This window comes from Aotus nancymaae, unplaced genomic scaffold (assembly GCF_030222135.1).
Source record: "Aotus nancymaae isolate 86718 unplaced genomic scaffold, 86718_ANA_hifiasm-v0.15.2.pri h1tg000058l, whole genome shotgun sequence".
NCBI lineage: Eukaryota > Metazoa > Chordata > Mammalia > Primates > Aotidae > Aotus > Aotus nancymaae.
The window spans coordinates 22,874,290-22,888,188 of NW_026988472.1; the positions used below are offsets into that span (position 1 = coordinate 22,874,290).

General features: G+C 35.8%; 1 protein-coding gene across 1 annotated transcript in view; it reads right to left on the reverse strand.

Annotated features, from left to right (window-relative positions):
• Positions 1-13,899, reverse strand: part of CFAP47 (cilia and flagella associated protein 47) — a 442,460-nt gene that overhangs the window by 294,734 nt on the left and 133,827 nt on the right. The window contains 1 exon segment of the mRNA XM_021669675.2: positions 8,711-8,920. Within this exon segment, the coding sequence (XP_021525350.2) occupies positions 8,711-8,920 (210 nt within the window).

Below are 13,899 nucleotides of genomic sequence, written 5' to 3' on the forward strand. Positions count from 1 at the left end.
GCGCCCGGCCGCTATACACTTTTAAACAACCAGATCTTGTGAGAACTCACTATCACAAGAACAGCAAGTGAGAAATCCACCCCCTTGATCCAATTACCTCCCATAAGGCCCCTCCTCCAATATTGGGGGTTACAATTCCACATGAGATTTGGGCAGAGACACAAATCCAAACCACATCACAAAGTCTGCATGGGCATCCACCTTCTAGGAGTTCTGTGAAGAACAGCGGCCAGGCAGGTGCTCACAACCAGTAAGGGAGAGAAAGAGGACAAGATATTGGAATTTCCTTCAAAATGAAAAATCTATAAGCAAGGCAGAGGTTCTCCAACCAACTTCACAGATTCCAAAGAGGATGGGGATAGAGAAAAGAAAAAGAAAAAGGAGGTTATTAGAAAAACTACATCTACAGTTAACTCTTTTATTCTGCTACCTGGTGTTAAAAGTACTATAATTTTAATTATCTGGGAAGATGTGGTAAATATTACCTTGACAGTTTCTCAACTTTTGCATTTCTATGTACATCTTAAACTCCACCATTTTGCTACAAGTAAATAATGAATAACTTCTAGTTATGAACATCATGTTTATAGTTTATTATGATACACCAGTATTGTATTTTTGTTAAATATAAATGAAACATTCTACCTTGTAATAGAGATTATGATTTGTCTGAACAGATTAACCATGAAAATAATGCTCTTTGTAGGATGAAGATGCCATTACAAACAGCTTTTCACAGGGTTAGGTCAAAGAATACAGAGCAGATGATTATATCAGAATACAGAGTGGTATCATGTGAATCCTACTCCCTTCCTCACTGCTTATTCTATCTACACACAAAACACTAAGTAAGGTGGACCAGTGTATGGTATTATGTGTAACTCAGCCCCCTAAATCATGACAAATAAGGTTTTCAGGCAATATTACAATACTGACTTCAGTTATGAACAGTTAGATGGATACTGAAATCCTCTTGAGATTTCACATTGCCTGCCTTTCATTACCACGATGCTAAAATTTGAGATGGATCATTGTAAATGGTTTGCACTGAGAGTAGAGTCTCCAAAAGATTAATATATCCTTTCTAATTCTTCTTAATCTATAAGGAGAGCTTAAAGTACCTCAAAAGTTGCCTATAACTACCTGGTAATATCCTTCAGAGGTACCTGACTCACATTATTTGCTTATTTTCAGTCTTAATTTAAATATATATTAAACATATCTACATATTTATTTTAAATATCCAATATTGAATATTCCAAAAAGGCACATAAATAGCAGGTATTAATTTACACTACAGTTCCCAATGTGGCATTGCCAACTTGAGTGAATTAATGCTCAAACTGATTCAATCTGTATCTGATTCACTCTCTGCTTGTCTCCTTTATGTGATGCAGTTTCCTATCCATTCAAAAACAGGAAGGTTTCTGAAAGAGGCATGCTAAACACACATTTTAAAGTACTAAGGACTGACCCAAAGGTGCCAAGCACACTCTACACAAATGCCAAATTATGCACTGAGCAGAACAATACTTAGAATTACCTTCATTATTTCTCAATTCTTTTTAATTGTATTGAATGTTTTCTAAAAATAGTATAATTTCCATTTAAGTGATTTTCAATGAGAGTAAGTATAATAAGCTTTATTACGCAGCACAAGTATTTATAAACCCATAATAGGGTTGATAAAGTGCTATTAAATAGAAGAAAAGAGCTAATATAAGTAACAGCTCTATATTCTCAGTTTTAAACATCAGATTTGCTTATTTAAAAATATATTTCTCATCAGAAAACTGTTAAGTACATTTGCAACAAAGTCTAGGAGTTTCAGCTCTAAAGTCTGAATGTAATGATTAATGAAAACATCAATGAAAAAATGTAAGAATTATAATTTTTATTATTTAAAACTCTTACAAATTAATTTATCTTTATGTGCTAAATTCTTATTGAACCTGTTTTAAAGGCAGAGGACATATATAATCCAGTTCCTTAAATATGGTGACTTGCAAAATTAAGCAAGAATGTAGTTTGTTATTTTTAAGGAAAGGTCAAACATTCTACTACACTATATCTCATCCATGATTAGGAAAACATTTTTTATTGGTTTTGAGTGGACAACTAAATCAGATACTTTCCAGGAATTTGTGGGTCAATAAATTCATAGAACAGATACTTCAGTGTCAGCTTTGCTGTTAATGATACTGTATTAGTCCATTTTCATACTGTATGAAGAAATACCCAAGATGGGTAATTTATAAAGAAAAAGAGGTTTAATGGACTCACAGTTCTACATGACTAGGGAGGCCTCATAATCATGGTGGAAGGCAAAGGAGAAGCAAAACATGTCTCATATGGTGGTAGGCAAGAGAAGTGTGTGCAGGAGAACTGCCCTTTATAAAATCATCAGATCTTGTGAGACTTATTCACTATCATGAGAACAGCAAGGAAAAACCACCTCCATGATTCAATTACCTCCAACTGGGTCCCTCCCACGATTATGGGAGCTACAATTTAAGATGAGATTTGGGTGGGGCACAGCCAAACCACATCATTCCACCCATGGCCCTTCCCAAATCTCATGTCCTTACATCATGTCCAAAACCAATCATGCCTTCCCAACAGTCCCTCGAAGTCTTAACTTATTTCAACATTAAATCAAAATTCCACAGTCCAAAGTCTCATCAGAGACAAGGCAAGTCCCTTCCACCTCTTAGCTTGTAAATCAGAAACAAGTTAATTACTTCCTATATACAATGGGGGACAGGTATTGGGTAAATACAGCCATTCCAAATGGGAGAAATTGGCCTAAAGAAAAGGTCTGCAGGCCTCATGCAAGTCCAAAATCTAGCAGGACAGGCAAATCTTAAAGCTCCAAAATGATCTCCTTTGACTCCATGTCTCATATCCAGGTCACACTGATGCAAGAAGTAAGTTCCCATGGTCTTGGACAGCTTCACCCCTGTGGCATTGCAGGGTACAGCCCCTCTTCTGGCTGCTTTCATGGGCTGGCATTGAGGGTCTGCAACTTTTACAGGTGCATAGCGTAAGCTGTCAGTGGATCTAGGGTCTGGAGGACAGTAGACTTCTTCTCACAGCTCTCCTAGGCAGTGCCCCAGTGGTGACTCTGTGTGGGGGCTCTGACCCTTCAATTCCCTTCCATACTACCCTAGCAGAGGTTCTCCATAAGAGCTCCACTCCTGCAGCAAACTTCTGCCTGGACATCCAGATGATTCCATACATTCTCTGAAATCTAGGGGTAGGTTCCCAAACCTCAGCTCTTGACTTCTGTGTACCTGTAGGCTCAACACCAAGTGGAAGCTGCCAAGGCTTTGGACTTCCACCCTCTGCAGCCATGGCCTGAGCTACACCTTGACTCCTTTTAGCCACAGCTGGAGCAGCTGGGATACAGGGCACCATGTCCCTAAGCTGTACACAGCAGGGGGGCCCTGTTCCTGGCTCAGGAAACCATTTTTCCCTCCTAAGCCTCTAGACCTGTGATGGGAGGGGCTGCCGTGAAGATCTCTGACATGCCCTGGAGACATCTGCCCTATTGTCTTGGTGATCAGCATTTGGCTCCTTGTTACTTATGCAAATTTCTGCTGCTGGCTTAAATTTCTCCCCAGAAAATGGGTTTTCCTTTTCTACTGTATTGTCAGGCTGCAAATTTTTCAAACTTGTATTCTCTGCTTCCGCTTGAACACTTTACCACTCAGAACTTTCTTCTGCCAGATACCCTAAATCCTCTCTTTCAAGTTTAAACTTTCACAGATCTCTAAGGCAGGGGCAAAATGCCACCAGTCCCTTTGCATAGCAAGAGTGACCTTTACTCCAGTTCTCAACAAGTTCCTTATCTCCATCTGAGACCACCTCAGCCTTGACTTTATTGTCCATGTCACAATCAGTATTTTGGTAGAAGCCATTCAACAAGTCTCTAGGAAGTTCCAAACTTTCCTACATCTTCCTGGTTTGTCAGCCCTCCAAGTCTCTAGGAAGTTCCAACCTTTCACACATTTTTCTATCTTCTTCTGAGCCCTCCAAACTGTTCCACCTCTGCCTGTTACCCAATTCCAAAGTCACGTCCACATTTTTGGCTATCTTTACAGCAGTACCCCACTCTCTGTGGTACCAAATTACTGTATTAGTCCATTTTCATACTTCTCTGAAGAAATACCCAAGATGGGGCAAGCTATGAAGAAAAAGAGGTTTAATGGACTCACAGTTCCACATGGCTGGGGAAGCCTTATGCGGTCATGGCAGAAAGTGAAGGAGGAGCAAAGTCACATCTCACATGGTGGCAGGCAAGAGAGATTGTGCAGGGAAACTGCCCTTTATAAAACCATCAGATCTCATGAGACTTAGTTACTATTAAAAGAACAGCACAGGACAACCCACCTCCATGATTCGATTACCTTCTATGAGGTCCCTCCCATGACACATGGGGATTGGGTGGAGAAACAGCTAAACCATATATCAGACAATGACACTTTTAAACACCAGCCAAGAACAAATGTGCAGGTCCACTGCTCCTGGTATCACCGGAACCACAACAACTATGTTATGTGACTACATAGTTACATTTCATATTTGTTTGATTTTATGCTATAACTCTAGAGACAATTTATGAGATTTTGCCTCATTAATTAATATATTGAGGAAAATAAATAATGTTTCAGTACTTATTGGGTAGACTGTAATTCTATCATTACTATATGCGGAACATAGAAGTTTTACGTGTGTGTGTGTCTGAGACAGAGAGAGAGAGAGAGATATGCAGAAGAGCAGGAAAGAAAGAAAACATATATCTTATTCTTTGGAAAATCTATATATGACATATACTAGTATAACCCTCAAAAACATATAATTCTTTTTTTTTTAATTTTACTTTAAGTTCTGGGGTACATGTGCCCGTCTTGCAGGATTGTTACATAGGTAAACACATGCCATGGTGGTTTGCTGTCTCTATCCCCCCATCACCTACATTAGGTATTTTACCTAACATTATCTGTCCCCAATCTCACCACCCCCTGCTATCCCTCCCCTAGCCCTCACCCACCAACAGACCCCAGTTTGTGCCATGTCCATGTGTTCTCATTGTTCAACACCCACTTATGAGTGATAACACGTGGTGTTTGGTTTTCTGTTCTTGTGTCAGTTTGCTGAGAATGATGGTTTCCAGCTTCATCCATGTCCCTGCAAAGGACATGAACTCATCCTCTTTTATGGCTGCATAGTATTCCATGGTGTATATGTGCCACATTTTTTTATCCAGTCTGTTATTGATGGGCATTTGGGTTGGTTCCAAGTCTTTGCTGTTGTAAACAGTGCTGCAATTAACATACATGTGCATGTGTTTTTATAATAGATTAATTTATAATTAATTGGGTATATACCCAATTAATTATATACCCAGTATATAATTAATATACTTTGGGTATATACCTAGTAATGGGATTGGGTTTATACCTAGTAACGGGATTGCTGGGTCAAATGGAATTTCTATTTCTAGGTCTTTGAGGAATCGCCACACTGTCTTCCACAATGGTTGAACTAATTTACACTCTCACCAACAGTGTAAAAGTGTTCCTATTTCTCCACATCCTCTCCAGCATCTGTTGTCTCCAGATTTTTTAATGATCACCATTCTAACTGGCATGAGATGGTATCTTAATGTGGTTTTGATTTGCATTTTCTAATGACCAGTGATGATGAGCATTTTTTCATATTTTTGTTGGCCACATAAATGTCTTCTTTTAAAAAGTGTCTGTTCATATCTTTTACCCACTTTTTGATGGGGTTGTTTGAAAAACATATTATTATAAAAATTTCTATGTGATTCTTTATTGTCTAAATGGTACTTAAAATAAGGTGGCTAAGTAGAACATCTTTGGAAACCAAAATATGGTTTACATCTTGGCTCCCCCATTTAATGTTTGAGTGAGTTCTGACAAGTATTCGGTCACACTATGAACCTTAGATTCTTCTGTAAAACAGAGATGATAATCTAGAAACAAAAAAAACCCCACTTCTCAGGACTTCTGTGTGGATTCCATGAAATCTAGCCTATGAGTAGTACCTGACTTATATTAATTAATAGCTGTAGACCTTATGCTTCCTATATTTTTTCAAGCCTTGATATCCATAACATCACACTCTCCCAGTTCTCACCCTATTTCTAACTCATGGATACCAAAGCAGAGGATGGATGACTTTCATAATCTGTTCCTGCTGCCTTTTCAGTTTCATCTCCCAGCTAAGTCTTGCCAGAATTCACCAAACCATAACATCAAAAATGCCATTAAATTATGAGTTGTTTATCCTCCATACCTCATGCTCTATTTCACTGTTTATAATACTCCTTGTTCACATCACCATTTCTCACATAGATATATATTTAGGTTGGTGCAAAAGTAATCACAGTTTTTCTGACATTGAAAGTAATGGAAAAAACTGCAATTACTTTTGCACCAACTGAATAAAACCTCTATCCCCAGACTTTGTGTGGAATTTGGGGAAGAGGCAAGTAGGGTGTATAATCTCTGAGCTGTGAGCACATGATTGTGGAATGGAAAGCAGACACATTAGCAGAAAATACTTGTTCCTACTATTATTAACAGATTTCCAGCTGGTTGAGCCAATCCAAACGTGACAAAATCTAAAGAAAACAAATTAAACACCAAGCATGTTAGCCCCCAACAGAAATCACATTATGAAAGAATTTTACAAAGTAAAATAAAGCAAAAAATGAAGAAATCAGTGTTGTATTTTTAATTAGGCCCATGGGCTTCAATATGAACAAACCAGATGCAAATAAAGGCTTCAACGTAGGGCAATAAAACCTACCACACTAACATCCATCAAGGATTTTCCGCCTTTCTTTCCCTAAATCTTGGGCAGAGTACACAAATGGTTTCCCTACAATAAATATAAGCTAATAGATTAACAATAATAAATGAGTACAATTTATTTCATAGAAATTCTGAAGTGAAAGGGAAGCTCTTGAGGAATTCTTTTCTAGAATACCTCATTTATCTCAATGAGATCAGAAATGGGATGCCCAAAGAAAGGAAGGCAAGACAGTATTGGAGAGTAGAGAACAATAAGAGGATCCGATCATATTCACTACTATGGGAAAACCAGATAAGGAGTTAACCAGTCACCAATAAAACGATTTGCCAGCATTAAGACTCTAGGGAATGCTTATGGTCTTAATTCCTTGTTTATCTGGGTGTACAGAAAAGTATTTTGTTGCTCATCTATGATTTGCAAAGTTTCTAAATTAGTTCCAATAGCTCTAATTTATCCCAAATCTGCTGATTGAAATGGAGTTTTGTGAAATATGATGTATTAAGAAGAAAATATTTAGAAAAATGGTGAGTAATTCCAGATAAGAACAAGTAACACTCAGGACTGAAAGGAAATGCTTAACAAAAAGAAAAGAAAACTATCATATGAATCATCCTACTCCCTCTAGAGAATGTGTTCAAGTCTTATTATCCCGTTTGCCGACCAGGCTTCAACACATTGGCACTGTGAAGTACGTTCATGCCCCTCTTAGAGGCAAATTATACCCCTATTTTCAGAAGCCACTTAGCCCCCATAATATTTAGTGAAACTATTTATTTCCTTACTCTGTTAATGTGATGTGAGACCGCATTAGCTTTAAGACATTCATGGATAAGATATTAATGATTTTTCCTGATGAGTTGAAAAGTACACACCACATAGTGCTTCGGGAAAGGAATGAATTTGTTGAATGGAGAGAAATATGATTCAACTTTTATGAAGAAGTTCAGTAACATACAAAAAGACAGAATGCCTCCCATGACAGACATGGAATTCAGTGCTTGAAAGTAGCCTCAAGCAATGTCACTGAATTTTTTTCACTGTGTCCTGGATACAGCTACACTTTGCCTTTAATGTGACATTCTTTTAGTATCTGTTCCTCTATCTTCTAATTGGAAACATATGAATCAGTCCTTTGACTACAAATATGCAAATGGCACCTCTAAATGTTAAGAAATGAGCACATAGAGAACATACACTGACACTAATTTTACTTTTCACTGTAAGCCTTTTTTTTTCTTTTTTTTTTTTCACTGTAAGCCTTTTAAACAAACTTTATAGTTCTACACTTCAACCTCTTGCCATTTAGTCAGTCAAGTTATTTCAGGATATGATGTAAAAATGGTATTTCTCATCCTACAAGAAAAGATATCCAGAAACATCATTTCACCAAGGTGTATTTGAAATCTACTGACACCGTTAAAGCAACATGTAACAAAGCCATATTGTAGGGAAATCATTATGCTGATGTTTCTCACTTTCAGTTGATACTTATTTAGCATTTCCTTTGGGTTACTTCTTGTCCAATTGCTTAATAATTACCAATTCACTGTACTTTTCATGATGACCGATGGGATAGGTTCTGCTATTAGCTCAATTTCACAGATGACGAAACTGAGAGGCTCAGAAGTAGTGTTAACAAAGCCAGGATGTGACCCCAGGCAGTCTAGCTCCAGAGTATAAATTGGTAGCCACTATTATGCTGCTTTTTTGTGATAGTACTTACATTTGGAACTTTAGAAAGAATCTTTATGTCCAAGTTTATTATATTAGATCCCTCTCTTTTTAACATTTTACAATGGTGTAAAATATAAACATGTTATTCTTTAATGTCAGATACAAAATAATCTACATTTAGATATCTTACCAGTTTAGTGCATCATCATAGAAAAGAAGATTGGTAAAAAATGACACAGGCTTAGATGAGTTGAAAGTAAGGCAGCAAGTCATCTTATTATTAATTCCATCGTGAGAGCCTTGAATGATGCTGCCTTTTGGAAATTTCACAGTAAGAGGGTGAATTTCTTGGCCATCAAGAAGCCTTGCTGTGGGAATCTGGACATGTAGAGTTGACATTCTGTTTTAAAATTTAAAAAAAATGTTTCATTAGCTCAAAATACCTGCAAGTAATTGCCTCTAAATGTATATTTCATTTTTTTGAATCCTCAGGAAAATTACAAAAGAAGTATTTGTAATCATGTGCCCCATTATTAAAGATATCTTTGTATCATCTCTTATTTTCTGGTCACAATATAAGATGGATGATGTTTTAATTTAACTAAGAACCACTTGAGATGATCAAATGTTCCTTTCAAAATACCAATGACATTCTTCACAGAAATAGGGAAAAAATTCTAAAACTGATATGAAACCACACACAAAAAACAGAGTAGCCAAAGCAATGCTAAGTAAAAAGCCCAAAACTGGACAGATTATATTGCCTGACTTCAAATTATACTACATAGGTATAGTAACCAAAACAGCATGGTACTGGTATAAAAACAGCCACTTGAAACAATGGAACAGAATAGAGAAACCAGAAACAAATGCACACAAATACCATGAGCTTATTTTTGACAAAGATGCCAAGAATACACACTGGGGAAAAGACACTACTCAGAAAATGGTGGTGGGAAAACTGAATATTTGTAAGTGGAAGAATGAATCTAGACACCCATCTTTCATCCTATATACAAAAATCAAATTAAAACGGATTGACTTAAAATATAAGACCTCAAACTTTAAAACTACTACAAGAAAAGCTTGTGGAATCTCCAGGACATTGAGCTGGGCAAAAATTTCTTGAAAAATACCCTAGAAGCACAGGAAACCAAAGCAACAATGGACAAATGGGATCACAGCCAGTTAAACAACCTCTGTACTGCAAGAGATACAGTCAATGAAGTGAAAATACAATGCACAGAATGGGAGAAAATATTTGCATACTACACATCTGACAAGGGATTAGTAAACAAAAGACGTAAGGAGCTCAAACAACCCTATAGGAAAAAAAAAAACCTTATAGTCCAATTTAATAATGGGCAAAAAAGTTGTATAGACATTTCTCAAAAGAAGACATAAAAATGGTAGGCCAGGCATGGTGGCTCATGCCTGTAATCCTAGCATTTTGGGAGGCAGAGCAGGGCAGATCACCTGAGGTCAGGAGTTTGAGATCAGGCTGGCCAACATGGTGAAAACCCATCTCTACTAGAAATACAAAAATTAGCCTGGCATGGTGGTGGGTGCCTGTAATCCCAGCTAGTCGGGAGGCTAAGGCAGAAGAATCGCTTGAACCTGGAGGCGGAGATTGCAGTGAGCCAAGTTTGCACCACTGCACTCCAGCCTGGGTGACAGACCAATATTCTGTCTCAAAAAAAAAAAAAAAAAAAAAAAGAAGAAGAAGAAGAAGACATACATATGGCAAACAGGGATATGAAAAGGTGTTCAACATAACTGATCATTCGAGAAATGCAAATCAAAACTACAATGAAATATCATCTCACCCCAGTTAAAATGGCTTTTATCCAACAACAGGCAATAACAAACACTGGCAAGGACGTGGAGGAAAGGGAACTGTCATACACTGTTGACAGGAATGTAAATTAGCACAACTACTATGGAGAACAATTTGGAGGTTCCTCATGAAATAAAAATTGAGCTACCACATGATCCAGCAATTCCACTACTGGGTGTATATGCCCTCAAAAGAAAATCAGTACGTTGAAGAGATATCTGCACTCCTCTGTTCATTGCAGCACTGTTTGCCATAGCTAAGATTTGGAAACAACTGGAACGTCCATCAACAGATGAATGAATAAAGAAAATTTACATATACAAAATGGAATGCTATTCAGCCATAAAAAGAATGAGATTCAGTCATTTGCAACAACATTGATGAAACTCGAGATGATTATGTTAAGTATAATAAGCCAAGCACAAAAAGACAAATATATGTTCTCATTTATATACAGGATCTAAAAATCAATACAATTGAACTCATGGACATCATAGAGAGTAGAAGGACAGTTACGAGAGTCTGGGAGAGGTAGTGGGGGTCTGTGGAGGAGGTGGGGATAGTTAATGTGTACAAAAAGAAAGAAAGACCTACTATTTGATAGTACAGCAGAGTGACTATAGTCAATAATAGGTTAATTGCACATTTAAAAATAAAGAGTGTGATTGGATTATAACACAAAGGACAAATGCTTGATGAGATGGATACTGCATTCTCTATGATATGCTTATTTCACATTGCATGCCTATATCAAAATTTCTCATGTATCCCATAAATTTATACACCTACTATGTAGCTACAAAAATTAAAAAAGAAATCCCTCACTACCTACAAAAATTTTAAATGTTTTTAATACTTATTTTCTACATTTGGCCTTTCATGTTTAAGCTTTTAATACATTTGTAATGAATTTTTGTGAATTGTGTAAAGCAGAGATACAATACCGTTTGGAATATTTCATACAGATATTAACTCACTCCATCACTTACTGAATAATAACTTCCTAACTCCAAAGAACTGCAATAACATTCTCATCATAAATCCAATAACTATTCATCTATGGACCTTTTTCAAGGTGATTTTATTCCTTGGTCATTTTATCTACTCCTGTACCACTATCATATTGGTTTTGTTCTGATGTTCCCTATGGCAAGCATTTCCCATCTTATTCTTCTTCCTCTTGGAGAGCTTAGCTATTCTTTTGTTTTTATTTTTTTTTTTTTTAGACAGAGTCTCCCTCTTGTCAGGCTAGAGTGCAGTGGTGCCATCTCAGCTCGCTGCAACCTCCACCTCCCTGGTTCAGGCAATTCTCCTGCCTCAGCCTCTCGAGTAGCTGCAACTACAGGAACATGCCACCATGCCCAGCTAACTTTTGTATTTTTAGTAGAGACAAGGTTTCACCATGTTGGCCAGGATGATCTCAATCTCTTGACTTCATGATCTGCCTGCCTCAGCCTCCCAAAGTGCTGGGATTATAGGCGTTTGCTACCACACCCGGCTAGCTATTCTTGATCCTTACCCTTCCATATAAAGTTAAAATTTTACTTTTCAATCTCCATGAAATCTTTAGTTGAATTTTTATTGAAATCACATGAGATGTGTGAATTTATTTGTGGAAAACTTTTTTTTACAGCATTGAACATTCCAATCCATGAATATGGGTGTCTTTATTTATGAGTTCTTAATTTAAGTTTTATAATTTTCTTTATACAGTTCCATACAGTTCATTCATATCTTTTGTTCAGTTTTATCTGTTACCTTTTAAATTTTGGTGTTATTATAAATAGTAATTTAAAGTTGTGTGCTGTATGTATGCTGAAATTATATTGAATTTTAAATATTAAAATTATGTTTGCCTATTATTTTGATAAGTGATCTTCCCAGTTTTAAAATATTTCCTGTAGGTTCTTTGAATTTCCTGCATGAAAAATTAATGTAATATACAGACGATGACACTTCTGAGTTTTATTTCCTAACCCTTACACATTTTGTTTTTCTTATCCCCCTGCCATGTGTTAGGTTCTCTATTAAAATGCTTGAGGGAAGCAGTGATAATAAGCACCGCTGATTTTTCTTTTGTTAAAAGGTAATTCATTTATATTCCAGTATCAATAATTATATTTGCTCTAGGCTTATATGACAGGACCTTAAACAATTAAAGAACATCTATTTTATTACCGTTTGTTGCGAGTTTTTCCATGAATGATGTAAAAATTTTATCAAATGCCTTTATTCTCAACCTATGAAAATTATCATATCATTATTCCCTTTAATTTGTTAATGTGGTAGATAATATAAAATGACATTTTAGATCTTTCGATGATAGACAAGCCTTGAAATACTAGAATACAAACAATTCGGTCATGGTCTATCTTATATTCACATGGTTTGATTCTTTATGGACAATTATATGTTTGTTCATAACACAGCTTAAGCAATAATTCACCTTTCTTATACTGGCATTTCCTGATTTCATAATAGAAATTTCTGAGATCATAAAACAAATTAGGGCACATTATCTATTATTCTATAGTTTGATACATCTGTTTCCTGAAAGTTCAGTAAAACTTGACTGTAAAATCATCAGAGGATGCTTTCTTACGAAATTTCAAGTATTGATTCAAAGGCTTTCTATTTATTTCCAGTATATTTTTAGTAAATTATACATTTCTACAACTTTCACATGTAAGTTTTCACATGTATTGGAATAGATCTCCTTGTAGTATTTTGATTATCTCATTTTTTCTTTGGATTTATGGTTATACTTCCTTATTTCTAACATTATTTAACTGCCTCTTCTCTGTTTTGTTCCTTGTCAAATTCACTGTATTAGTATCCATTGTATCAGTCTTTCAAAGAAGAAACTTTTGGTTCCAATGAGTTTCTGTTTTGTATATTTTTTTATATTCCTTTAATTTCTACTGTGTAGAAATGAAAATTCTACCTTCTACACTCCATGAGTTTAGTCTAAGATTCATTATTTAATCTTACTTATTAAGTTCGATGTTTAAAATTTCCAGTCATTTTTTTCTTTCCTAATATCAGTATTTAACATTGCATGTTTCCATGTATGGATAATCTTACTGTACTTTATTAAGGTATTTTTCTTCAATCACTGAAATTTTGATGTTTATTTAATAAAACAGATAAAGTAAACAATGATGCAGGCCTAATTGTTTTTCTAAAGAAAGCAGTAAAAGTCCTAGTAGCTGTTTTAAGTTTAGTTTTCAGCTGTAATGTCCAGATGGTGTTTACAGTACTTGATTGTATTATACACTCATGACTCTCAGTGAATGTTTTCAAGATTTGGAATCTAGTATTTTAATTATTATTTATTTGTGAAATTCAGTATGATTTCTTCTTTCACTCTCTGTAGAATTTTTTTTTAACATTTTCTAACTCATGGTTGATCTTGTTATCTTTACCGACTTTTAGTTCCTGACTTATAACTATACAATCATACATTGTCAATTTTTATAAATATCTCATGATTGATTAAGAATGTGTATTCTCTAATTGTAAGGTGCAATTTATACATGTTA